Raw genomic sequence first — 26,876 nt, 5'->3', positions numbered from 1 at the left:
ATGATATGACACATTCCTTTCACAGGCAGAACCACATATGTTAGTCAGCAAGTGTTATATGCTTCCTACACGCCAGTCATGGCACTGGAGGATGCGGGCTATAAAAATATCTATGCACAAGCACTTATACCCACGTACAATTTCACGATTATTAATTCATGTAGTTCTCAGCGAAGTACAGACATGTCGTCTTCATTTTACATATGAGGAGATTTAAAGAAATCAAGAGTCCGCAGACCCGGCCCTCTCCCGCGTGGAGGCTGTCCGGTCCCCGGGCGGAAGAAGCCTGGCCCCCGCAGTTGTGAGGCGCTGTGCCTGCCCAGACCCAGCAAGTAGTGCCAGGCGGCTGCCATGAACGGCGGCGCCATGAGGATCCACAGCAAACGGCCGCTCCAGGGTGGAATCCAAGTCAAAAATGAAAAGGATAGATCATCTCTGAAATCTCTTACAAGTAATAACAGATCAGAAAAATGCAAATATAAGCCACTCTGGGGGAAAGTATTTTACCTTGACTTACCTTCTGTCACCTTATCTGAAAAACTGCAAAAGGACATAAAGGACCCAGGAGGGCGAGTTGAAGAATTTCTCAGCATATCAGTTATCTTAGTTCGATAAAGGAAGCAAAATTTGCGCACTGAGCCAAATTTCTCCTGTACCGAGTCGAGTCTGCATGTACTGCGGAAACCACTTCACCTCCTCCCAGTCACGACGGAAGTTCATTTAAGACTCCAGACACGATGTGTTAAGGAGAGGAAAACTATTAGTCGAAAAAGCGATGAAGGATCATGACCTTACTCCTTCAAATAGTATATTATCAAATGCCTTATCATGAGGGGTAAAAATTCTTTATATTGATGATATTAGATGCTACATTGAACAAAAGAAAAGAAAGCTGTACAAGGAATCAAGGAATCAAGTACTTCTGTAAGGGATGTAGGGGAAAATGTTAATACTGGAACACAAAAAACAAGAACAGGAAGACTCAAAAAGCCTTTTATAAAAGTAGAAGATATAAGCCAACTTTACAGGCCATTTTATCTTCTGCTGGGCAATATGCCTATAATAAACTATTCTGTTCAGAAGCCCTGCAGTCCGTTTGATGTAGATAAGCCATCTAGCATCCAAAAGCAAACTCAGGCTAAACTAAGAATCCAAACGGATCGCGATGTCGTGGAACCCCAATTCAACTCCAGTTGAAAAAGAAAGAAAAAAAGGATATTGTGAGTGTTTCTCACAGAAATATGAAGATCTTGAAACTCTCCTTCTGGGTGAGCAGCACAGAAACCTTGCAGAGAGTAACCAGTACCAAGTTGTTGATGATATTGTGTCTAGATTAGTTCTTGATTTTGGGGAAATGAAAAAGATACACCTGAAAAGAAAACAATAAAATATAGTGTTCAATCCCTATCTCCTGTTTCTTCAAACGTGCTGAAAAAGACTGAACTAAAGGGGGAAGACTAGTATCCCAACATATTTCTCAGAAAGATTTCAGGGAAAATGATGTACAAATGATTAAGCAGACTTTCATGGTTGAAGAAACCCAGGAACCCAAAGAAAAGCTTGTGTTTATTTCAGAACCCATCCCTTACCCTTCAAATGAATTGAAAAGACTTCATGAGAAAATGATTAATGAATGTTCCATGTTAAATGCAGCTGAACATGACACAAAATAGCTACCTCCATGTGAAAAAAAAAAAAACAATCAGGAATGTGTTCTTGGTATTTCTGAACATGAATTAACTACAAATGAAAATAACTTAGAAGCACCAAGGGTAGATCACTGAGCTAGTAGTCTAAGACATCTGTACAAGTTTCTCATTTCAAAATGGATAATAATGTAATAATGTAACCCATCCAAAACAAAACTCAGATACTATACTTTTTCCTGCAAAAGATATAAAGGAAAAGGACCTTCATTCAATATTCGGTCATGATTCTGATCTGTTAACAACAGATCAAAAGAGCACCTAACAATAAACACAAAAGTTCCATCCTGTCATCCTCCTGAGGAACTCAATGAATGTGACATCAAGAATATGGATAATTTACCTTCTAATAAGATCCACCACAAAGTGACAATACTATTAGGATGAAATGAAAAAGAAAATCTGGAGGCAAATGCTGAATCAGATAAGAAAAGGTCTGAGTTTCTTTCTACACAAGAAGAAAACAAAATTTATAGTTCACTGGTACAATCAATCCCTACTGGATTTATTTCAGATTAGTGAAGAGAAGTCAGAGTTTTGGGGATTTTACGAGCTACACTGGAAACAGTGGTATAGGAAATGTTTTGGATATTTGGGAAGAAGACAATTCAGATAATCTGTTGTCAGCATTTTGCTCTTCTCCTTCAACTTCTGCATTTACAGGCTTTTAAACTTCAAAAAAATATATATTCCAAAGTGATATTCTTAAAATTTTTAAACTTCTTAAGATTTTTTGCTGATTTTGTTTACAGAACCATATTTAAATATTAATAAAGCTGATGTTTGCAATTAAAAAATAAAGAAATCAAGAAACCTGCTTGGAGTCATGCAGCCAGTAATCAACAAAGCAGGGATTCTCACGGAGCCGTTTGGCTCCAGAGCCACAGTTGTGAGGACCCTTATGAGACACACTAGGTATCTCTTTTCATACAACAGCCACATTAGCAGAATGACTCTCAGACTTTCATCTAGACCCCCTGCTTCCCTTTCAGACTCCCCTTCCAGCACCTCTTCCCCTAAGAACCTCCCAATTCAGATGACCCCAGCGTCCACCTTCTCCAAACAATATCTCTAATCAACTCCCCAGACACACAATATATATTGGAAAACATAGCTTTATTTTTGGAAATGATACAAAACCTAGGTATGCTGTAGCAAAATTATTCTATTTTAAAATTTTTGGTATAGGACAGAGGTTATAGTTCAGTGGTAGAGCACTTGCCTAGCATGCACAAAGCCCTGGGTTCAATCCCCAACATGGCAAATAAATAGATGGTCAGATATAAAAATTCTACAAATGTTTATTGAATTTCAATCAACATTTCAACTCCCTGTCCCTCTTCGTCCTCCTTTCTCCTCTCCCTTTTTCCACATTTACACCAGCCTCGTGTTTACATGGATAATCCATTCCAGCCCAGCTCATCACCAGAGATAGGCTTTGGTGAAGTCTTGAGGGTGCCTCTACTAGAATGAAAGTCCCTGCTGGTCAGAGATTACTTCTCTCCACATTATGAGATGCACCTCTGTATCAACAATATTATACTGGGACTCAAACTTAGACCCTCATGAATGCTAGGTAAATGCTCTACCAACTGAGATACATTCCCAGCTATGACAGTTTTTGAAGTTTTTATGTCTCTAAAATTCTACTTGGCTCTTACAAACAACTTCCATGTAGCAGTTATCACTTTTTTTAACAGAAAAATGAGAATACCATGATGCTATGGCTTCATAGAACTTTCATTTATGTCTACAAAACACTGTTCTGCTTCATGATAAATACACTCATTATCTTAATTAGAAAGAAAAATTGTATTTCAAAAGTCACGTGAATCTGTATTTTTTACTATCAACAAAATGTCTTATGCCTCTCTCTAATATATGTGCTTGGACTTCGTGTTAATGAAACGTAGAAATAATTAAATCAACTACCAAAATGTATCAATGCCAACTGCATAGGACTGTGCTTGGCAGAGAGGAGCATAAGGCTCAGATATGCTCTTTGCTGACTTACATTCCGTGGGAGGAAAGATCTGCACAGGATGATTAAAAGCACAGAGAAATAAATACCTGCCAACTGCAGCTTATAGGTAAGATCTACCACAGAAGCATTAAAAATGAGATCTCTCCTTTGGGTGACATGGTTGGGAATGCTAAAATAAAAAGCTGTGAATACACTGGATCTTGGAGACGGAATGGTTTTCACAGGGAACGAGATGAGAGAAAACATTTAGCAAGAAAACAATAAGTAGGAAAAGAGAGGCTGTTAGTGGCAGCTCTGGACAGCAATTTACCTAGACTGGGTGATCTTTTAAGGAAAAGAAGTGGGAGCAAAGGCTACAAGGATGGTTGAGGGCAAAATATAAGGGAGATTTAAACTATAGAATAGTTAACACTAGGGGCTTTAAATGGTTGAGCAAGGGATTCACTAAAGGTTTCTGGGAAAATGAAGACAGAATGAAAATGGTACCTGGGAAGGAAGCTGTGAAAGATTACAGTAATATTTTTAAACCTTTTTTATTATTAGTTCCCCATAACTTTCAGGCATTTTTTTCCCTCATTGTCATTCCTCTCTTAAGTTTTAATACTATAAATGAACTGTGCATCTTTATGGACTGTATGTATGTATCTGTACTTTATACATAAAAGAGTGTTTTCTCCCCCTTCTGGATGATATGTCCCCCTAGTGTGTGATGCACAGAATGAGAGCGTATCTTCGTCCATCCAAGCTGCTAAAACAAAATACTGAAATCAGAGTATCTAAACAGCAGAAGTGCGTTTCTCATAGTACTGGAGACTAGAATATGCAAAGATCAAGAAGCCAGCACAACCAGGTATGATGGAGCCGTGACTGTAATCCCAGATACCTAAGAAGCTGAGACAGGTGGATGGCAAGTTCAAGATTAGCCTGGGCAGAACTGTAGTGTGTGTGTGCGTGTGTGTGTGTCTGTGCGTGCGTGTGTGTGTATGTGTGTGTGTGTGTGTACATGCGTGTGTGTGTATGTGTGTGTCCAGCTAGCTGGTAGAGCACTTGCCTAGCATGCACGAGGAAGTGGGTTTAATCCCTAGGACTGAAAACAAAATTTAAATGATACCTGCACAATAGTGTCTATTTCCTGATCATAAAGGGAGTCTCCTCACTGCATCTTCACATGATAGAGGGGGAAACTGAGCATTCTTAGGTCAATTTCTGGAGCCTATTTTCTAAAGGCATTAATCCTATTCCTAATCTCATCTCCTATAAGTGCCACTTCACCTGTCATTTGGGGTAGAATCCTTCCCCTGTGACTGCACGAGGCTTTCAGGGAACATCTAGACACAAACCATAGCATGGGCCATACATGGAAGGAGAACTACAAATTGAGAACTGATCAGGAATTTTCCAGAGTCCCTCAGGACTGCTGCTGATCACCCTCAGTGAGGGAACTCTCAGGTGACTTACATACCATCTGCTCTATGTCAGGCCGAGCAGGAACAGGGCTGAGTCCACGAGAAAGGAAACATGCTGGTCATACAGAGGGAGTTGGGGAGGACAAAGTTGCAGGAAATGAGGCAAGGATGGTGGAGCAGCACAGGAAGCTATAAACTATATGGGTGCTTTAGTCATTTCAGAACATTCCACTCAAGATGGCAGTGAGAATAAGGGCAATATGACAATAACAGTAAATACAATGGGAAAAAAGAAAAGAAACAAAAGAACAGAAGGTAAAGTATTAGCAGAGAAGAGACAATGTGAAATTTCTGGCACGTAGAAAGCTGAATATGGAGGGGTAGCTGAAAAAAGGCCTAAGCAAAACTACGCAGAACAGAGGCTGCAGGGCAAGAGAAATGTTGTCTGTCCTGCAGGACCCAGAACAGCTGAGATTCACAGGTTCATGGAGCTCGATGTCTGCGGTAAGCACAGCAAGCAGAGCCTAAGAGAGAAGGATGAATGTTCATATTAAACAATGCACATCTGTACACAATACTTTGGAGCTCAGAACATCCCTTTCAACTCTCCACCCTGAGGCCCAGTCAGAAAGAAAAAAAGAAAAATATAGGAAGGAAAGAAAGCCCTCTTTTTAAAAAGATTGAATGACTGTCTCAGAAGAACTAGGTCAGTCACTGCGAGTGAAGCCACCACGTGTGGACGTTCAGAGTCCGCAGCATAGTGCTGTGGAGCAGGCTGAGAGAGAGATCAATCCAATCAATGCAGGAAGGCTCCAGAAAAGAAGTCCCAGGAAGAAAACCATGGGGAAGCCACCACAGACCTCCCACAATGCTTCACTACTGAAGACACTTAAGAAAAGGCAAGGGCAGATGTGGTGAGGAGGGGCGGGACAAGGACAGTGAGGAAAATTAGCTCATAGAACACAGCTGAGCTCGGTATTAGCTGAAGGCCTTGATCTTTTATTCCTGAATCGTTGAATCAATATACTGACAAGATACACGAGACAGAACCGAGATCAGAGAATGTAAACAGAATCAATACTAACAATTAACAAAATTACAGTGGATGTGATTTGGAAGATGAGAGGGAAAGAGAGACGAAGGACAGTCTCTTGTACCCTAACCTAAAGTGAGAGGTCTAGAGATTCTTCTGCAGGTATCAGAGCAATAAATAATACTATAGATATATTATTTAAAGTTACACGAGTAGGAGAGAAACTAAGAAAAGTTACATATGAGGTGTTATCAAAAATACGAATGTTAACTTTCTTCAAATACATTACAGTAAGGCAGAATGCCATGAATTGCCCTCAAAATATTCCCCCTTGCTTTCCCTTTATGTCTTGATCATATTGAAAACATTTACCTTTCATTGTTGTTCTCCCTTTGGGGAGGAACCAGAAGTCACACAATGCCAGATCCATCAAATAAGGCAGATGAGAACACATCACAATGTTTTTATTTAACAGACATTTCTATAAACATTTGATCAATGAAGAACAATCATAAAGATATAGTGAACATTTAAATTTAGAAGTTTTATTACAGTGAAAGATACATTGCCATTAATCCCCCTCAAAACACTCCCCCCTCACTTCAAACACATTCATTCTATTGTTCTTGAAGATGTGTCTTCTACTATAATAAATTTGTTTTGCCAAGTGCGGTGGTGCATGCCCGTAATCTCAGCACTCAGGAGGCTGAGGCAGGAGGATCACTAAGAGTTCGAGGCAAGCTCAGGGTACAAAGCTAGTTCAAGGCCAGCCTGAATGGCATAGTGAAACCTTGTCTCAAAAAGACAAAAATAAATAAATTTTTAAAATTTAAGCATTCACCGCATCTTTCAACCACCCATATATTAAGTGAGAGGAGATAAAACAAAGAATGAAAATTGAATAGAGCCAGTGAGCTTAATCAAAATCTATCACAGTAAGAATCCAACAGAAAAACTGGAATGAATAAACAAATTGCTAAAAGTTTTTCCTATTACTTAAAAAAATGTATACAATTGCATTGGAAAAATATTGAAAATTACAAAAGCTTCTGACACCCACCCAAGTGGAACGTGGACTAGAAGCAGGGAGGGCTGTGAGAGAATAGATTGCTTCTTGATGACACTTCTATACTATTTGACTTTTACACATGTGTACTTACTGCTTTGATAGAAATAAGGAAGTACTTTTATTTAAAAAAAGAAGAAGTCATGATGCACTACTTACACACAGTAAGTAGTCAGCTCCAGAAACAGGATGACAGTAGGAATGGAAGAGGAGACGCAACAGACACACCGAAAGGAGAATTTTAACAACTTGATCATTAATTTAACACACAGCACAAAGAAATGGAGGACAAAGACGATATTCCCAAAGTCTTGACTCTGAATAAATATGATTTTAGAGTCACTACCACAAATCAGGAATTTGGGAAAACATACTTGTTTGTGAAAAATATGCTGAGTAGTTTGAGTCATTTTTGAAGGAAAGGATAATATAAATAAATGAATTTAAGTTGTGTAAATATTCTTTAGTTTCAAATATCAAAACCCAAACAGTCAAAAGGATTCTGGTGAATGGGATTTTTTTCCTTTATGTTATGCATGTGGTTCTATAGCTAACTGTTGTCAGGTAACAAAAAAGGAGAGAAATGTGCACCATCTATAGAAAATATCCAGACTTTACAAAGGAGAAAGATGTGCGCCACACTCTGCTAAGGGGCTGGGAGCAAGGTGGAGACCTGGGGGAAGCATAGCCAGGGCTTCCCGGAACAAAACTGGATGTCTTCATTGGCAAAATAATGTCATTATAACTGCCAGGGGATAAATGAGTAACTAAGTAGAGGTTTCACATTTAGATCTACCTTTGTTTGTGTGGTGGGATGAGGAAAGTTTTACAGGAATACCCTGTGACACCACAAAGTTTTAAAAGTTTATTGCAAATAATAGTTTGAAAGTAATGGAAATAAATTATGCCCATAGCACCACCCACTGGGCACAAAATAGATCGTCCAGACTTGCAGGGAGAGTCCAGAGCACAAGCCACCATGGTGAGTGTGTGCGAACACATACACACACACACACACACACACACACACAGGCAAAATTTTTCCCGTAGAGGTTTTTTAAAATTAAATTTAAGTTCAAACTCAAACAATGAAATGTTTCCTCCATGTACGTCAGCAAAACTAATTAAGATACATTATTGGTCATTCTACTTAAATATAAATTGTATAAATTTGAAAAGAGCCTCCTTCCTAGCCTGACAAAGAGAAAATAGTGTGTGTAATACAGAATTACATTGCTTGAAATCATCTATGGTAGGCTAAAAAAAAGTCCTAGCCCCACCCTAAACAAGATCGCCATGTTTTAATTCCTGAAACCTTTGAATATAGGACCTCATATATAAAAATTTTTGCTGATCAGATTATAAGATGCGAAAGTATTGTGAATGATCTTGGTGGCCCAATGTGATGACAAGGGTCCTTACAAGGGAAAAGAAGAGGTAGAGATAGAAATGTGATGAAAGAAAGCAGAGGTCAGAGTGTAAAGTTTGTGAGCTCAAGTGGGAGAAAGGAGCTAAGAGCCAAGGAAAGTGAGAAAAAAATAGCTTTTTCCCTAGATAACTCCATTCAATGCCTTTATTTTGAACTTTTGACCTCTAAAATTACATTATCTTATGCCATCAAGCTTGAGATTTTATATAATTTTTTTATAAATTATACACACACAAGTTGGGGAGACAGATTGGTGGCTCCTTATAAAACATGGGCTCATCCTATAACTCAACAATATTATAGTTGTTTATCCAAGAAAAATAAAAACATGTCCACATAAAATTAAACATGAATGCAGGTAATGACTGTATTCATAAGCATTCAAAACTGTATATAACCCTAATATCCATTCACTGATAACTGGACAAACGTACTGTGCTATATTCATATAGCAGAATGCTATGAAAAAGAACTCCTGGTACAAGCTACATGATGTTAATATCTCAAATGCAATAAGCTATATGAAAGAATTCAGGTCCAAAAGCCACATATCACATGACTTCTTTTGTATGACATTCTGAGAAGGAATAAGAAACAGGTTAGCAGTTTTCTGGATTGGTAATAAGCAAAAAGAATTTGAGGAAACATTTTGCAAATATTTCACGTCATATTGTAGTGATAATTGGTAGAATAGTATGCATTTGTCAAGAATCAAAGCACTGTACACCTAAAAAATGAATTTTATTGTATGTAAATGCAGCCTCAATATACCTAACTCTAAAAAATAAGATAAAACGCAAGTAGCTGGCAACTGCACTGGCTATTTGTTGGTTCCAAGATTTCTCCAAACTGACAAGTCCCGAGCGTTGCGGAACTGAGCAGTCACAAACCTGGATGAGGCTGCAAGGAACAGTATTGGTCAGGCTCTCACACACTGCTGAAGTTCATACTGGGAATGTTTTAGAAACGTTCAATATGTTTTTCTTCATATTTCTTCCCATTACTGTATAAATTATCAAAGATTCTATTAGTGTTAGGAAAATATGTTTAAAAGACATCTACCCAGTTCAGTAATCAAAAGACTTCTCTGTTCCTCTACAGTTCATCTACAGTTTCCTGTCCCACACAGAGCCTTTCTTATCAGTTTCATAGGTATCACTCAGAAGTATGCTATTCTAAATGTATACCCAGATTTTTCTTTTTTTCACACATGCATGATGTGAGCATTAATCCTGATATGTCAGTTTAACTGGATAGAGACATGCCTAGCAGATTGCTAAAGCACACATCTGTGTGTCTGGGTGGGTCATGGAGGTATGAGCTTTGCGGCTCTACCTGGTCCCTGGCCTCTTCCTCTCTGCCATTGTTCCCCTGCTGTGCTTCCTGGCTGTCATGAACTATGCATCTTTGCTCTGCCATGATGTGTATGCCTTCACGTCACCCAACCATGGACTGAATTCCCTGAGACCATGAGCCAATGTAAATCTCTCCTCCTTTAAATTGGGAGTATCAGGTATTGTGTCCCAGCAACAGGAAAGCTAATACTAATGGCAGCCATAGTATGATTACTATTATGCATCGCAACATTTTCATTTAATAATTTTCCTCAATTCCTAGATATTTGTCTGTATCAGTACATATGGAGTTCTCTTGCTTGCTGTAGTCTGGATCTGAAATGTCCCCCAAGATTTGGCATGAGTGGGAGGGGACAGAACCTTTAAGCAGTGGGGCCTAGTGGAAGTAAGTTGAGTTATTGAGGGTGTGCCTTCTGTGTGGATACTGGAATCCTGCCTTCTTCCTGTTGCTTGTTTTCTGGCCACCATAGAGTGAGCAGGCTTTCTCTCCCACTCACTCCCGTTGTAATGTACCACACTGCCACAGTTCCAAAAGCAACAGACCCACCATGAACACACACCTCCAAAACCGTGAGCCAAAATAAACTTTCCTGCATTGCAAACTGATCAACTCAGGTACTTGACACAGTGACAGAAAACACATTATTCTCTGTAACTGTTCAATATCCAAATGTGCATTGTTACTTTACCCAGCCTCCTGCTGACAGACTTTTACATCGTTTCAATATTTCATTAGAAGCAATGCTATAATGAACCTATTTTAGTTCACATATGGAGTATCTGTAGTTCCCTAGAAATACATCTGTCGAACCAAAGAGTGTACTGTATGTGTTTGTAAATATGATCTATAATGCTAAATGCCTTCCAAAGAGGACAGAGTAATTCACACTGGCACTATCCAAGTAAAACAGTGTTTTCACAGCTGTTATCAAGAACTTTTTGATTTCTACTACACTCCTAAGTGAAAAACCATATATCACAGCTCTGTTTTGCATTATTCTTACTATGAACGAGGTTATATATATCTTTCTAAATGTTTCAGAATAACTCATCTACTCTATAAACGATTTTTCACATCCTGGTCCTTCATTTTTCATGGTCCATTTTGAGATGTATATAAAATATGAAGCATGAATCTAAACGTATCTTTTCCTGGATGACTGCCCAACTGTCTTCATACCATGTGGGTACTTAAAAAGAAATAATTCAATTTCTACATGGCAAATTAAGACCTCTCTTTATCACATACAAAATGCTCAAATGTATTAGGCTCTATAATTGGGTTTGTTATTTTATCTGTCTATGCAACAGTTCTACATGAACTATTCAGGCTTTATACTCTGTTGTAACATGTATAAAGAATAATGTTCCCTCACTGCTCTCATTTAGTTTTGCTTGCAATTTTATTTTTGCATGAAATTTAGAATCAGCTGGTTTAGTTTTGAAAAAGCTCACTGGTTTTGTAACACCTCACAGAAAGAGCTACTCAGAGAGTTATAAACTGGATAAATGCTAAAGCTCATTAGTTGATTTTTTGAAGCATGTCAAAGTTTATACTGAGAGCTAGTGAGATATGACAAAACAGAACTCTTTTAAACATATCAGCTTTCACATGAAAAGTATAGGTAACTGAACTTGGTTCTGCATCAAAATTGTCTCTGGTATTTAAGGGGTAAAATAATTCAATGTCTTATGTACATACAAACAATTTTTATGGTTGCCTTGGATATTCTAGTAGTACAGAAGGTTGTGAAAAACTATTTAAGTTTTCAAATGGAGAATATTTTACCACAAATATTTTATTGATGGCAATTACTTTGTTTTTAAAAACATATGGCAAGACTATAAGTACAAACAGGAAAAATTCAAGAGCCTAAAGAGGTGGTTTGCAAGCAGAAAAGTGAAATGGTTAATATTCAGAGACAAAAAACACCCTGCTCCTTTCTAAAAAAAAAAAAATTATATTGTCTCAAAGCAAGTGGCCATTGGTAACAGGAAAAATGAGTTCATAATAAAAAAGAAAAAGCTAAGATTCTGAAATTTCACCTTAGATTTTAATATAAGCTTTTCTACTAAGCAAGCAGGGCCACAAGCACTGCCAGAGCTGATGCCCAAGTAAACACACCGCAAGCCCTTCAGAGACCCTCACAGCCCTCCTGCATTCCATGCTAGGCCAGAAATTCAGTATGTGATACTGCATTTCTGTTGCTCAAAACACCAACTGTAAATTCAGTTCTCAGCAAACGCCACTGCCAATTCACTGGCTTAAAGAAAACGATATCATTAATCGTTTAATACAGTTAAATACAGATTTTCTAAACACACACACACATAATTCAGAGGGAAGGAAATGTTTATTTGTCATTAATCTTTTGAACATAATCACCATAGTAGGTTTAACTGAGTAGTGAACTTGATTAATAACATTTCCAGGAGTTCACAATGTCAAGGCTAAGGTTCCGATTAAGGTAATATGGTTATGAATTCAATATACATAAAGCTTTGAAAAAGAAAAACAGGCTAAAAGCGACCTGCCCTCTTAAAGGAATCTGTGAAGACACTAGCCTTAGGAACGTCATACACGTCAGTACTACAACAGTCAGAGACAGGAAGGTCTCACTGGAAGAGCAAAAAGCAGCACCACTATTTTCTTCTCTGTGGTTGGTCAGCAGCGTGCTGCAGTGAGTAAGGCAAGGTGTCGGGCACTGGCATACAGAGAGCTGCAGCTGCGTGTGCTGGGGACGGGGCAGTGGCAGGGGCCACACAGGGCAGGGATCTCTCCCCAGCGGCACGTCAGTCGTCCTCTCCGCCACAGAGCAGCAGCAGGGCTTTCTTGTAGTCCCCAGATGTGTCACCCTACAACCCAAACGCATCTGTTAACCTCCGTGACTCACGGAATCCACAGGAAATACAACACCAGGACACATCTGCCGAGAGATTTTGTTCCAATGACTTTTCTCCCAAGTGGGTAATTTCTCTGTGACTTTCACATTAGGAATGCTAAACAAGGAGTTTCCTACCAAAGCAACTTCTTTAATTTTCTAAATTTACTTGTTACAGACATAGCTCTATCTAAGACAGAAGTACCATATCTCTCTAGGAACACAGAGAACAGGGACACCTATAATGATATAATGATGTTGGAATTGAGCTTTATAAATAGACCCCCTGCTTGCTCACATATTATGCATCTGGCTCAGGAGTAGCAAAGCAGAGGCTGTGTAGAGGTTGTTGCTTTGCCTCAAAGACGGAAAGAAAGGCAGAAAATACTTTGCCTCTGCCTCATACACAGATGTGGATGAAATATCAATGTTTCAAGCTATAAGTACATGGGCAAACTTTGTGGCGCCCTTCAGCCCAGCCAAACCACACACATTAAATTGGACGGTTTTGCTCATGGAAATCCTGCTCTGTACTTGGCTCACACTAACATATCCAATGCGTGGGGTGCAAAAGACCTTACGCCAAATTTAACTGTAGATCACGGAATGCCTCGCTTTTAAAAGAACGAAACTAACAGGAATACCTGTTATCTTAAAGCCCACCCCCCTATAGCCTAACTTCTCTTCTGGGTGGAAAGCTAACTAATTCCCTCAGTCCATCCCTCATTCCATTTCCCAGCCCCACCTCGGTCTCCAGGCCCAAGCTGAAAAGCCACAGCCATTCCTCTCTCAGGCTGAACTTATGACTTGAGCCCCCTGATCTGCTGCTGTACTCCTTGTGACCCTAGATCTTAAATCTACCTAGCAATACCTAGGCTCTTTAATCAAGGTATGACTTGGCTGGTTCTTTCCTGAACTATGAACCAGCACCAGAGACAAGGTGATAACAGACAATAAAGAAAGGAAAAAAATGATATTCTAGAAAGGAGGAAATAACAGACAGTTGGAACTGATAAAAGACAGAAAGAACACATTCTTTTCAGAGGCAAGGACTTGGGCTTGTTGAGTCCTCTGTCACCACTAGCAAATAATCCTTCTAAGTTCACCAAGAGGCTCAGCCACACCAATCTCAAACTCTCCCTGAGGAGCCACTGTCCCTACCTCAGAAAGCACTATGCTGAGTTTCACCCCTATAACTCCTAACTCTAGCATCCAACTAAAATGTAAAGTTAACACAAGAATTGGATTATCCCATCCATGTCTTGCACGCTACCTATCGTCCTGCTCTAGGCATTTAAACACAATTTACAAAAAAGGTTCTACTACCTTGCTATGGTTTATGTCTAGATGTCTCCCCAAAGCCTCATGCAGTCATGGGGCGGGCTTCTAGAATTTGTCATTCATTCATGGTCCAATGCTGGGATTATGAATGTTGAGTGCTCTACCCGCTTTACAGGGGGTATAATATAAGGGAAGGAAAGAGGCCTGCTCTCTCCCACTCCTCTTTGCTCTTGTTGCTTTTGCTGTTTGCAATTGCCATGAACTGTTGCCCTCTGCCATGTACCACCCTGCCTTGGAGCCCACTGATTATGAACTGAAACCTCTAACTGTGAGCGGAATAAACCTTTTCTCCCTGAACTTTGGGCATCAGGTATTTTGTCTCAGCAACAAGAAAAGTAAGCAAGACATACCTTAATCATGGAATAAAGAGAGGTGGCAAAATTCTTCCTAAACTCCTTCCTAATGTTAAACAGATCAACCTCACTCCTAGACACCATGACTCTGATGAGGGTATGATCATCTGTCCCGGCTCCCTTTAACAGAGAAAAAAGAAAGGTACATTGTTTAAAAACTACAAACGCAGCATCAAACACCCCTGACCGGCATTAAGTTAATAAAGTCAAACAATGTAGTAGACCTGGGTTATATATTTTAAGAAAAGAAAAATTCCCATAATCAGAGATGGAGAAACATAAGTAAAATGATAAATTAGAAGCTTCAGGATATTGAAAGGAACAGTTAATGTTTAATAGTTTGATCAACCTTAAATGCCTATATTTGTTGAACTGAGTAACCGATTTGAAGATAACGATATATACAATACATAATACAATATCTATTGCTAATTTTCTATCACCGTGTCTGAAACTCTGTATTGCTTCTATTGTTTGGGTGTTGTTTTGTTTATGTCTGTTTGTTTGTTAATATGTTTTCATTCTTTATCTTTAGAAATAAAAAAAAAAGATATCCATTTACCTTCATAGCATAGTACAGGGTTTCTGCAAGGTATCCAGGAACACTCCGAATAGATTTCACTAAGAAAATAAATAGTACAATGATCAGATGCTATTGTAACAAGAAAATAAAGTACATAGGCTAGCACTGGAGGTGTAACTCAGTGGTAAAGCACATGTGGGGCCCTGAGGTCAAGCCCCGGCACCAAAAAAAAAAAAATCTGAATTTAAAACAATAAAAAGTAACATGTTAAAGAGCTGCTTATTTGCAAACTGATCCCATTTCCTCACTCACCAAGTACATTCACAGATAGTAACTTCAGTTTTCCTTGGAGTTGTGCCCTCCATAAAGAGAACAGCGTGTGGAACAAGGACGCAAGTGTCCTCTATGCCCCTCTGATCCTTGAGCACGGGTGGATATAGCCATTTTGGCAGCCTGGGTTTTTATTACACCACAACCTCTTTCATCACCAATGAATTAAAGTAGTTTGAAGCTTTTATTCTAAGACATTCAAGCAAGTAATATACAATTACTGTTCTATCTAATCTTTGAAGAGTCCTGGACTATCTTCCCACATCCTCTCTATTTTCTTTAAAATCCATCATTCATTAGTAGCACAACATTTGTCCAATTCCAGACATATATGCAAACTAACAGCAGAAGACTTTATCCTGTCTGATCGCATACACAACTAATAGCAATTAAGTGTGCTAATACTTCAGTCTGCTCAGCTTCAGGAAACCTTGCATATGAAAATTCCTTAATATGCAAAAGTTATCCTGGAATGATGAGGTTTTTGAACTCTCCCTTTTCCGCTGCTTAAGAAACACCACCACCAGCAATAAAAAAAGGTCATAATTTTCATGTGTATTTTAATTATAAAGGCACTAAAGTTTTCTAGTAAAAGTTCATGAACAGCACATTCAAATAAAAAGCTACTTTCAGTGTTGACTCATGCGATCTTTAGCTTATCCTCAAGGGAAAAAAAACGAGCTTAACGCCTAACACTCAGAACAAACTTTAGCCAGAGGCGCCCAAAGACCCATGTGAGAACCGGGGCCACTGGGAACTCACAGATCCGCTGCTTTCTGGCTCTGGAGAGCACGTAACACCTGTCACCTGCACACACTCGGTTCTCCAGCTGTCTCAGAGTATTCTAAATATTTACTTAGAATAAAACTCCACATTATTTCACCTGCAAATAACCATCATCCCATCTTCTATTTCAAAGACACTCTTTTTTTAACCACATGACAGTTTCTCAGTTTGCCTCAAAGCTGTGAGACGGTATTCAAGAGAATTCTAAAGTTCCACAGGTATCAGCAATAATATTTACAAGCCTCTAAGACAATGCCCACAACACTGCTATTGTCTACAATAAAATATTGTCTACATTAAAAATTACCTACCAACAGCAAGCAGAAGCTGCTCCAAATTACCAGAGGTCTCCAGGTTCACAATGAAATAACAACAACTTTAATGCAGTTTCAGAATGACTTTTTAACCATTCTTTGTATCTCCATTTTGAACTAACCTGATGATCATACATTTCTAACATCAAAACGGATTTCTAAATTAGAAACTTAGGGGTGGATGTCACCCAAAAGCATGGCAAGCTCATTTTTCCACAAAGAAACAAGTGGCTATCTTCAGATTTAGCCGCAGTTGAGTAAAACACTTTCTCTCTTATCACCACAAATATTGTCTACATTACAAATTACCTACCAACAGCAAGCAGAAGCTGCTCCAAGTTACCAGAAGTCTCCCGGTCAATGGTTTCCTCAATTTGAAACCCTGATATAGTCATGTATTTGTCAAACACTAAAAAAAAAAGAAAGAAAATGATTTCTTACTCACATAAGGATGACCTTTCCAGAAAAGGTACTCAGTCTGACCAGGTATTGTCCTCCTGACCATTCCTATGACAGAGCCTTTTTCCCTGTATGACAAGCCTGGTGCTCAAGGCTGTCTGTACCAAGCTCTAAGCAATGGCTAATAAACGCTTTGTTCACTGACTTTCCAACCTCCCTAATAGTTATAACAATGAGTCCTAAAGTAAATCTGCTGTAGGAAATTCTAAGTAATCTTCCTCTTTCTTCATAAAAAGTGATTATATGACTAAATTACCCCTTTCTTTTCTTCTTGCTAGCAAATGGTTATCTTTCGAGCCACAGCAGCCAATTTGTGATGATAAGGTAATGAGCATGAGAAAAAAAAAACCTAAACTCTGCAGATAATAGAGTAGGAAAACAAACATCCCAGGTCCTGCCAAATCAAACATGGAACTCGACCTTCAGAAATAAAGCCTAGTATTTAAAGCCACTATTAGGATTTTCTGTCACCTGCCTCTGAACTCAGTATCAAACAGTACCAAAAGCACTGGTGACCATCCAGAGATAAGGTCTTGGTATCAATGTCTAGGAGGAACTATTTATTGTGAGCCAATCCTCAGCAGTTTCTGACTCTGAGAGCAAGATTCTAGAGACCCTCTGCTAGTGCCATGTAGACTAAGCAAAGAGAGTGATGAGATTTCTCTGCATAACTACATGGAAACCTAAAAAACCTGATTCATTAAATGCCTCCTAGGTAACAAATATTTTGCCATACCGGCTTATGTTGTCAAAATTTACCAAAGTATTTGTCTCACATAGATTTTTTTCACTCACCCCTTCTCAAATGAGACAAACTTCGTGTTCCAAAGATGGTGATGAATTTTTCTTCATCTGTCCCCCATTTCAGTTCTCCAGCTTGAAACAGAACCTGCAAAATTTTCAACCTCAATTAATAAAATGTTCTGTGATTCCTCCCCAGGTCCTTAATCACCTTTGTTCTTTATTCCATGAACAGTAAGTTCACCTAATTCATCATCACACACTTATCATTTCTAAACTTTCCTACTCTGATACTTACCCCTCTGACACTGGAGCTACTTGGCAGCTTGCCGCGGCTGTGCTTCCAGAGATTAACGGGCCAGAGCAGGAAAGCACAGCCAGAGTACGAGATTCAACCTTCTCCAAATGTCCGCTGTAACTGCCAATCTTTCAGGCACAACATTATGGGATGAGGGAGAAGTTCTGATTATCTCAGTGTTGGTCTATCCACTTACAGACTGGGAAATAATTTATGTGGGAGCTAAGTCATCTGTATTTTCTGTTTTGCTTCTTCTATAGCTGTCCAGCAGCACAGGATGAAAAGTATACTCTGTATTTTCTCTTTACAACTAAAATTGAAGGCTAGCTATAAAATGTGTTCATATCTCCAAAGAGCACAATAATTTTTTAAAAAGAGTATTACTGTAGGACAGTGGTTGGAATGTATCAGGCACCTAATAAACACTTGTCTTGAATCATTTGAGTGTCCATATTTACCTTCTGACATGAAAAAAGATAAATGACTGTCAGTGCTCATATAGCTGCTTTAAAAATAACATACACAGGCATTATCATTAAATCTGAATGCACTTACTGAGATGGAGATAATTTATTAAAACCCAAGAATCAGTTTATGACATCACACAGAACTACTCCAGTTGTTAATTTCAAGTTAAGTGTACCTGTTAAGCCAGCATGTGTGAAATGTGTTACAGCTGCTACTTACAGGTAGCAGTCCAAACAAGAACAGAAGGTAATGATTACTTGCACTGGAGGTGAAAGTTTGATCACAGTACTTCTAAGAATATTGATTATGGTGGTCTAGATCTATTTTTATTACATTTCCAGAGAACTAAAGGAAAAGATGAGACATATCTTTACACTCAACTTTGAAATCACTTTACTTTAAGGATAAAAATAACCAATACCAATTCTGGGGATGTGAAGACATTCTTCAAAACAGAAAAGACCATTACTACAAAAGTCATGTGTGTATCTACATTTTAGGACTATACAGATCTTTCTTAAACTGGTTTTTTTAAGCAGAAAAATAACACATATTCTTTGAGAAATCTTACAGAGAAAAAACACACATAAGGAATAAAATTACCATTTATACCAACATCCCCAGGATGATGATAACCGCCCCAGATGTGTTTCTACATGTAGACAAGACATGCATACCCATACTCACACCCAAAATGGGGAGAAGGCGCACCCTGCACAATACTGCAGGTGTTGCGAATGCATGCTTCTCTTATGAACTCTTCTGTACTTCTAGAAATTGTCTATAGTACGTAGAGCAGTTAAGCCTGTTATGAGAAAAACTGGGAAGATGTCAGCTATTCTTTACAGTTCTCAGTTTTCTTGGAAGAATTGTGTCTGGGATCAATATCTATTCTGAAAATATTACTAAGTAAATCTTTTCTTTTTGTCTTTTTGAGACAGGTTCTCACTATGCAGTTCAGGCTGGTCTTGAGCGAACTTTGTAGCCCAGACTGGCCTCGAACTCACAACGATCCTCCTGCCTCTGCCTCCCGAGTGCTGGGATTATAGGCAGGCACCACCACACCCAGCTCTAGTAAGTAAATCATAAGCAGTAATAGTGATGGTTGTGGTGATGGTGTCTTCACACAGAACAATGGTATTTAAAGACTTTGCCTTGTTTTAATCTATGTATCTTTCTTTCTTCTAAATAAGAATATCCAGTATCCATGGGCGGCTGTGGGTCAGGGACCTCTGCACCTCATACTGCCCACTTCCCTTACAGTTCATCCTGAGCACAGTTTGAAAACCCCTGGTTCGGGGCAAAGGACAGAGGCTTGGAGGCAAGAAAGATCTGGCTCTGGTTCTTATCAGTGAGATCTCTGATGAGCTACTCAGCCACTTCTTAAGCCTCCACATTCACGTGCAGAGCAAAAATCCTGGTTCTTTGGGGTGATTAGTGGAGAGCACACAACCAAGGTAATTCACTGAGCAGTATCAGATAGTAGTAAGTGCTCAATAAACACTGATTCCTTTCTCCTTCCCTCTCCTCTTTCTGAACTCAACTTTTCCTCCAAAGATTACACAGAACAAAGATTTGGCAGAGAAAATACAAATTCATTTCAAGACCTTAAAAATATTAAATCACTGTAACACATTTAAAAAGGATAGGATCAGTTTGACACATTAAAAACTATTTTAAAATAGAGTGGACTACTTACAAAATGTTCGTTTCCCCGGTGAATCACTCACTGCAGTTTATCAGATCCCTGACTTAACATGAAATCTTCCTGGTGCCAGGCATTAGCAGAGAAAAAAATTCAAAAGCTTACCCTCAATTAAAAAGTCTTAAATTCTCATTAGCGATGAGTCCGCCTGCCCTTGCTATAAGGTCTACAAGGATGTATTTCTTTTTATAAAGCTAAAAGAATAATTATTTCCAGCAGGTTGAATTAATAATAACATATTTTAAGGAATCAGAACTTATAGCCAGCACAGTTTGCTCTGCTGTCCCCAGTTCCTGGAAGGGAAGAGAAGCCTGGGTCTCCGGAATATTCTAAAGCAGCCCCATGAGGCAGTTCTTTGAACACCCCACTTTCAGGGCTCTGAATGGTCATATCTGCTGCACGACAGGAAGTGACAGCCGATGGACTCCAAGTGCAGTCCCAGGGTTAGAAACCTTGAGTCCTCCTGAGAACAAGGTAGAAACTTGGACTCCTAGGTCCCACCCAGACCTTCAGGATCAGAACCTTCCGTCTAACAAGATCCCCTAATGACTCACACACCCACGAAGGTTGACAAGCGCACTGCAGTCAGCACCGTGAGGGAAGAAATCAGTGGAAATAGGTTAAAAGGCACCACCTTCCCTCCAGAGCCTCTGGGCTCTCATTACTTGCCTGACTGCTGGGAAATCTGCCCGCTGCTCCCTATGTGAGGCTGTGCGAAAGCTTCCACAACTCCTCTCCTGAGAGTAGGGATGAGGTAATCAGCACTGCCTCCTACCAAAGCCCACAAGAAGTAATGCCTGGACAGAAGCAAGGTCATCTCAATGTCAAGCAAAACCCCTAACGGATGGGATACGACCTTGGAGCTGCCCTTGCCCTTTCTCCACCAGAAAATGGACTTGACCTGGATCTGTGCTTCCAACCTGTACTCAGCCGCTGCTAGGACAGAGGACTCAAGAGGCATGAGTAGATGCTCAAGAGCAGTGAGACGCTGTTTAGTGAAAGAGCTTTGGAGTTGGGCAGGCCTGCCGGGAATCGCAGCTCCGCTACTTGCTAAGAGCCATGGGCTTGTTTCCTTAGCTACAGAAGAGAAATTGCACCCCCTACTTTAGAGCTGAGCACTAATTCCCTCATCAGTTATTTACTGAGTGCCAACTATATACTTGGAGCTGAGGCGGCAACTGAGCTGGCCGCTCAGTGCCCTGTCACTGTGGGGTGGCTAGTGCGGTGACAGGAAGCCCATGTGCCGCAGTACTCCCGTAAGCACCACCTGAATCATGCTTGGAGGCTCAGCTGGGGCTGCCTGGAAGTAGCTCCGCTGAGAGCTGACCTCTGAAGAGGCGTGGTCAGGAGAAGGGGTGGGAAGACTAAGAGAAGGCTGGGGGGTAAGCAAGACACAGATCATGAGGGGATTGCAAACCACATTTAGGGGCCTGGACTCCCTCCTGAGGACCGTGGGACCCCGAGGGTTTTAAGGTCTTGAATCAAAATGTGACACAACAGGCTGGAATTTGATAAGCTACAGTGAGGCAAAAGTCAAATACTGCACATTTGAAAGCATTCAGTTCTTTCCTTCTGTCTCCTGCAAGGCAGCAATCACAGCATCCAGAAGCCACTGTGCAATCAAGTCAACCCACCCACCAGAACAGGCTGTTCTCCTCTCCCCTGTCAGCAAAGTCAAGGCGCATGCTCTCCAGGTGCTACACAGGGAAGAGAAGAGACCAGCAGAAAAGCATATACATCCCTTCCTTTCTCAACCGCAAATGAATGACAATCAAGACTGCATCCGCTTAACCGAAGCACGTGGCCAGGACAGGGCTACCCTGGGTCAGTCTAGGAACCTAAGTAATTCCTTTATTACCCATTTCCACTTTCCAGCTCTCCTGTATCAAATTTCCTAACACTTATTTCCCACATTTGAGTGCTTTATAAACCACACTGAGATTATACTGGGATGTGAAAGTCCCTTAAGTGCGAATCTTCCTTCGAGAGTTACTCAAAAGCAGCTGCCAGAGGAACACTACTGTTGCAGAACTCTGCGAAGGAAATGCGGAGAAGCCTCCTAATGTGAAAATGCCTCTCATCCGTTAGGTAATAAGACACCACTTACCATTAAAGCTTTTATTCTTTCTCTTGTCTGCTAAGAGAAGGTCTGCTAAGAGACTTTCTGCATCATAGGCAGTGGAATCAGTAACACCTGGGCTTTCTTCTTTTTGTATAATTCTCTATTTTATAAATGTCCCATAATCACATAAAAAAACTAGAATGTGTCTAGGTAGATTTTGCCATGTAATTTATTTTACTTCATTTTAGCTTTGGAATAAAATAACTATTAGTTGGCCAGAACAAAAGAGAAAGGGGAGAGAGAAATCTACATGTGTGTGTGTTTTATGATTTTAATGACGCATAAACTAGATCTTTTCTACAGGCTCTTCCAACACACGCTGCACTTCATGAATTCTTTTTTCATCTCCGTGTCATAATTAAACGTCATCAGATGGTAGCTGTACTCACCTGAGCATCTTGTTCAACTTGATTTTCATCAGTTCCAACATCAGAGTCTCTATTTGCCTGTAAGATAAAATATGTCACATTACTGAATTATACTGCATGTTTCTTCTGATGATTATGGACATAAACCTTTTTCTCTCAGCAATACCATGCTTTTTACTAATATCCTATCAATCCTAGTATTTCACACTATCCCAACTCCAAAACTAATCTGATTCCCCTAATTTTAGATTTTGTGGAAAAGGAGGATATGTACTATGGTCAAAAACAAGTAGATGTGTTAGTTATTAATAGTTTAGCTAAATATATATAATTTTAAGTTTATATAAATATAAGTAAGGTACAGGCAACATTCAGCAACCCCAGTAGGAAGTACCAGAAATTACTAAAAAGAATTTTATGTGGCTTCACTTCATAGAGTCAGGGCAGTCCAACCTCAGACTTTTTAGTCCAGTATGATTCATTCCCACCCAGTACCTGAAGGAGAACCACCAACATCCTCTGGTAGTTCCCTGATGTATCTCCCACCACGTCATCTTCCAGGCTTGAGCCATATTCTGCAACATAATTATTTCACACTTACTTACAGTTTCTATCAACCAAAAAAAGATATCCTACCCCATTAATCAAATGCAAATGACAAAAGGAAGAAATACTGTATTTGCTAAACATGAGTGCTTTGAGGACTGTATGCAGATACTTTCATGAGGCTCAACAAAAATTAAAGTCTCTCAAAAGCACTTGATTCAAGTTCAAATCATGACTCAGTCAATTAGAAATGCTTTAACTGTGTATTTGTTACTCGAAAGACACATGCAAGTGCTGCAAAGCCTCTCAAACATCATCAGTCACAACTTTAAGCTTTGTTTTGCTTTCTTCAAATGTTTTACATAATTGGTTTCCAAATATCTTCCATCCTTTGAGTTTCCTTTCCCTGTGCATAGCCATCCTTCCCTCTAATAAGATATTTTTCCTCTACAGCAAATAAAGTTAACTTTGAGAGACAGCAATGACATTTTAAAGTGCAACCTTCCTACCTCTACTGCCAACTCTTCAACATAAGGTCACAGGAAAAGGGAGACCTCAATACGGATGGGGCCTCCACGTCCCTCCCACTCACACTCAGGTAGCTTCCATTGCAAGAACACAGACATTACCTTAGTGTACTTAAACATTTAAGCACTATTTGAAAGCAGGTGAACTTTAAAACCCTAAAGCCTCTATTTTAAAAGGAAAAAAATTACTATGTTTATTCCAACTAATTTCCCAAACAAAACCTTGCAGGAATCTGATTCCTTATTCTGTTCCCACACATGTAAATACTCAACCATCAAATCCTATCAAACGGTTTCTTTTCTCTCTGGTTTAAGCTTGTCAAACCTCCCACTACAATAGCTAGGGCCATAACTACTGAACACCTAGCTGACCTCCTCACACATCTGGCTACCAAATAAGCCTCCAGATTCAAAACTCCTTCCTTCCTTCAATTCCTCCTTCAGCACTCCACTGCCCACTTAGGAACTTACAGTGCCTTTGAATGAAGCCCAAATTCATCATCCAGTCATGCAAAACCATCTGTGACCTAGCCCAGCAATAACAAACCCCTTAGAGCTTTCAAGGATACAAAGAACCTGGTGCGAGCCGCAGGATCACCACCACTCACCTGGCCTAATCTGGCGTATTCACTTTATCTTCCTAATGGGCACACATGGCTCCTCCACTACAGTTGGGCTCTTTCTGTCCCCACAGTCTACTCTCCTCAGTCTAGGGTCCATGCCATGGAGGACGGTGGGCACCTGTGCCCAAAATACCTCCTTTTCCTATTAAAATCCATTGTCTTTTCTTCCTCCCTTTTCTGAGTGACAAGTGTCAAATAAAAATTGTATTCACTTGAGGTATACACCCCAGTGTTTTGATGCACGCATGATTACCACCAACTAATCAGTGTATCATCTCACGTAGTTGTGTGTGTATGTGTGTGTGTGTGTGTGTGTGTGTGGTGCACACATTTAAAACTTACTTTCTTGGAAAATTTCACGTATACAGTACTATTAAACTAGTCACTATGCTATATATCAGGTGTCCACAAGTCTTCATGCTGCCTAACTAAAACACTGTGCCCTGTGCCCAGTATCCCTCGTCACCTTCCCCTCCCCCTCCCAGCACCCAGACCCTGGCAACCACCATTCTACTATCCACTTCTATCGGTTCAACTTTTTAAATTCCACACATAAGTGAGATAGTGTAGTTATCTGCCTTCCTGCACCTGGCTTTTTTCATTTAGAACACGTTTAATGTTCATCTTTGCTTCCAAGTTCCATGCATAGGATGCTCTAAGTTGAGCATTCTATGGTGGACCCAAAAGGAAATAAAAAAAAAAGTAAGATGGACCCGAAAGGAAAATCAAAATGTAAATGATAGGAGTTCCCAACTTAAGGCTGAGTAAACTGTATCGTGTGTGTGTGTGTGTGTGTGTGTGTGCGTGTGTGTGTGCACGCATACACACTATCTCTTCAGCCACTCACTTCAAAACAGATATCAGTAAGCCCACTTAGATTTGAAAGTCTGCTGACTGTCTTACTTGCACCATGAACCCTCCCCAACACCCAAACATCTGATGATTTTCATAGTTGACATTAGTTTGAATCTCACTATTGTTTACTGCAACTGTACTAAGTCATGTCACCCCTAGCCCTCAGGCTTCATGCACACACCTTGAGGACAGGAGTTGTGTTTGCACAGCTAGGACAGTGTCAGATACACAGCTAGTGCTCAAAAACATGGCTGAATAGTATGCGTCACACAGCCATTGTCGCCTTTGAGCACCTCACTTGCCACCCAGCAGCACAAAAGCTCAATCATCAATCTCAACAGTCCCAGAAAGAGATCCTTGAAGGATGCATCAAATAAGAGCTTACCTAAGAGCCAAGGTACCTTACCTAAGAGCTAAGGTACATGTGGCCCTTCTGCTTCAATGGTCGGGGCCTCTCTAACTATAAAAACAAAAACATGAGAGATGCCACACTTTGGAAAGTTAATTATTTAGTCTAAATAATGGTCTAAGTTTCATACTGTTCTGACTTGATGGGTTACCCAAGTCATATCTATGATCAACAAACTAACACTGAGATATAAGGCGCGAGACGTGGAGTCTGCGCACTGCACTAACAACCTAGATGGCCTGGTCCTTCTCAGAGGAGGGGGAAAGAGTGGTACGTGGGAAATCTGACAAGAGAGGAAGACTCTCTACCTTGCCTTTCGTCTCACTTGCTTGATTCCATTCATAGGATACTCTAGGTCAAAATTTAAAAGGAAAAGAAAAATGAAAGTGCAAAGTATATTACTCAAGCACTGCTGTCAGCCAAAACAAATACACACATACTCAAGCACTTCCAGCTCTAACCTGGAAAAGTCTGGGTTCCTTTTCCCATGTTCACCAAAATGCTTTACAGATAACTCTTAACTTCCACCAGAGTAAGGCTAAACTTATTTGAAGGAAGAAATAGTACTTATAAACACATTAAACTAATGTAAAAGAAAAATAATCTGTATATTCCTCTAATACTTTAAATCCTACACAAAAATAAAATTCATCTTTATTTGTAGTTTCTTAGAAACTGCTTGAAATAGTTACAGACTGAAAGGCAAGCGTTCTTTTTTTTAAACTAAAGAAGAAAAATAGTTTAAATTATAGTTCATTCATCCATTCACTTTTATTCAACAATCTTGTATTTCCTGCCTGCTGTGTTTGTAAAAGCACTGCATTCAGGTTTGACAAATGAAAGTGATGAAGACAGGTGGTACAGAATTCAAAATATTTACCTTCTTCATAAACTTGCTTTATGGCTCTTATTTCTTCAGGTGTCCTTGAAGCAATAATTTCTGTCAGTACTTTTTCATTTGTCCCAGCTCCCTGTTTAGAAATTTATTTTTAAGAGAGAAAATATGTCACTAAGATTAAAAAGGAAATTATCTTCCTAAAATAGATGTTATCAAATTGCATAATCATTTAAGTATCACCCAACACAACATGAACTACTTCATTTACAAGTTCTATTAGTGATAGGAAATTTTTAATTAATTAATTAATTTTATCTCCAAAAAGTTTTATTTCTTTTCTCTTTTGTCTAATGAAAATAATGTTTATTGTTAAATATATGTATATACTCTTACATATGTATATCCATAT

General features: G+C 39.5%; 1 protein-coding gene and 1 pseudogene across 1 annotated transcript in view; one reads left to right on the top strand and one right to left on the bottom strand.

Moving 5' to 3' along the window:
• Positions 1–351: 351 nt before the first annotated feature.
• LOC102018751 lies at positions 352–2,377 on the top strand (annotated as a pseudogene).
• A 9,937-nt stretch (positions 2,378–12,314) lies between these two features.
• The window catches only part of Anxa5 (annexin A5), a gene marked incomplete at its 5' end in the record, with an annotated part of 34,174 nt that continues 19,612 nt past the window's right edge, over positions 12,315–26,876 (bottom strand). The window contains 8 exon segments of the mRNA XM_005386786.2: positions 12,315–12,835; positions 14,553–14,675; positions 15,118–15,176; positions 16,822–16,917; positions 17,763–17,856; positions 22,691–22,747; positions 23,165–23,244; positions 26,510–26,600. Of these exon segments, the coding sequence (XP_005386843.1) occupies positions 12,773–12,835; positions 14,553–14,675; positions 15,118–15,176; positions 16,822–16,917; positions 17,763–17,856; positions 22,691–22,747; positions 23,165–23,244; positions 26,510–26,600 (663 nt within the window). The 3' untranslated portion in view covers positions 12,315–12,772.

This window comes from Chinchilla lanigera, unplaced genomic scaffold, assembly GCF_000276665.1.
Source record: "Chinchilla lanigera isolate Chin_1 unplaced genomic scaffold, ChiLan1.0 scaffold00027, whole genome shotgun sequence".
NCBI lineage: Eukaryota > Metazoa > Chordata > Mammalia > Rodentia > Chinchillidae > Chinchilla > Chinchilla lanigera.
The sequence above is the reverse complement of the archived record's forward strand: the minus strand, read 5'-3'. Positions and strand labels throughout refer to the sequence as shown.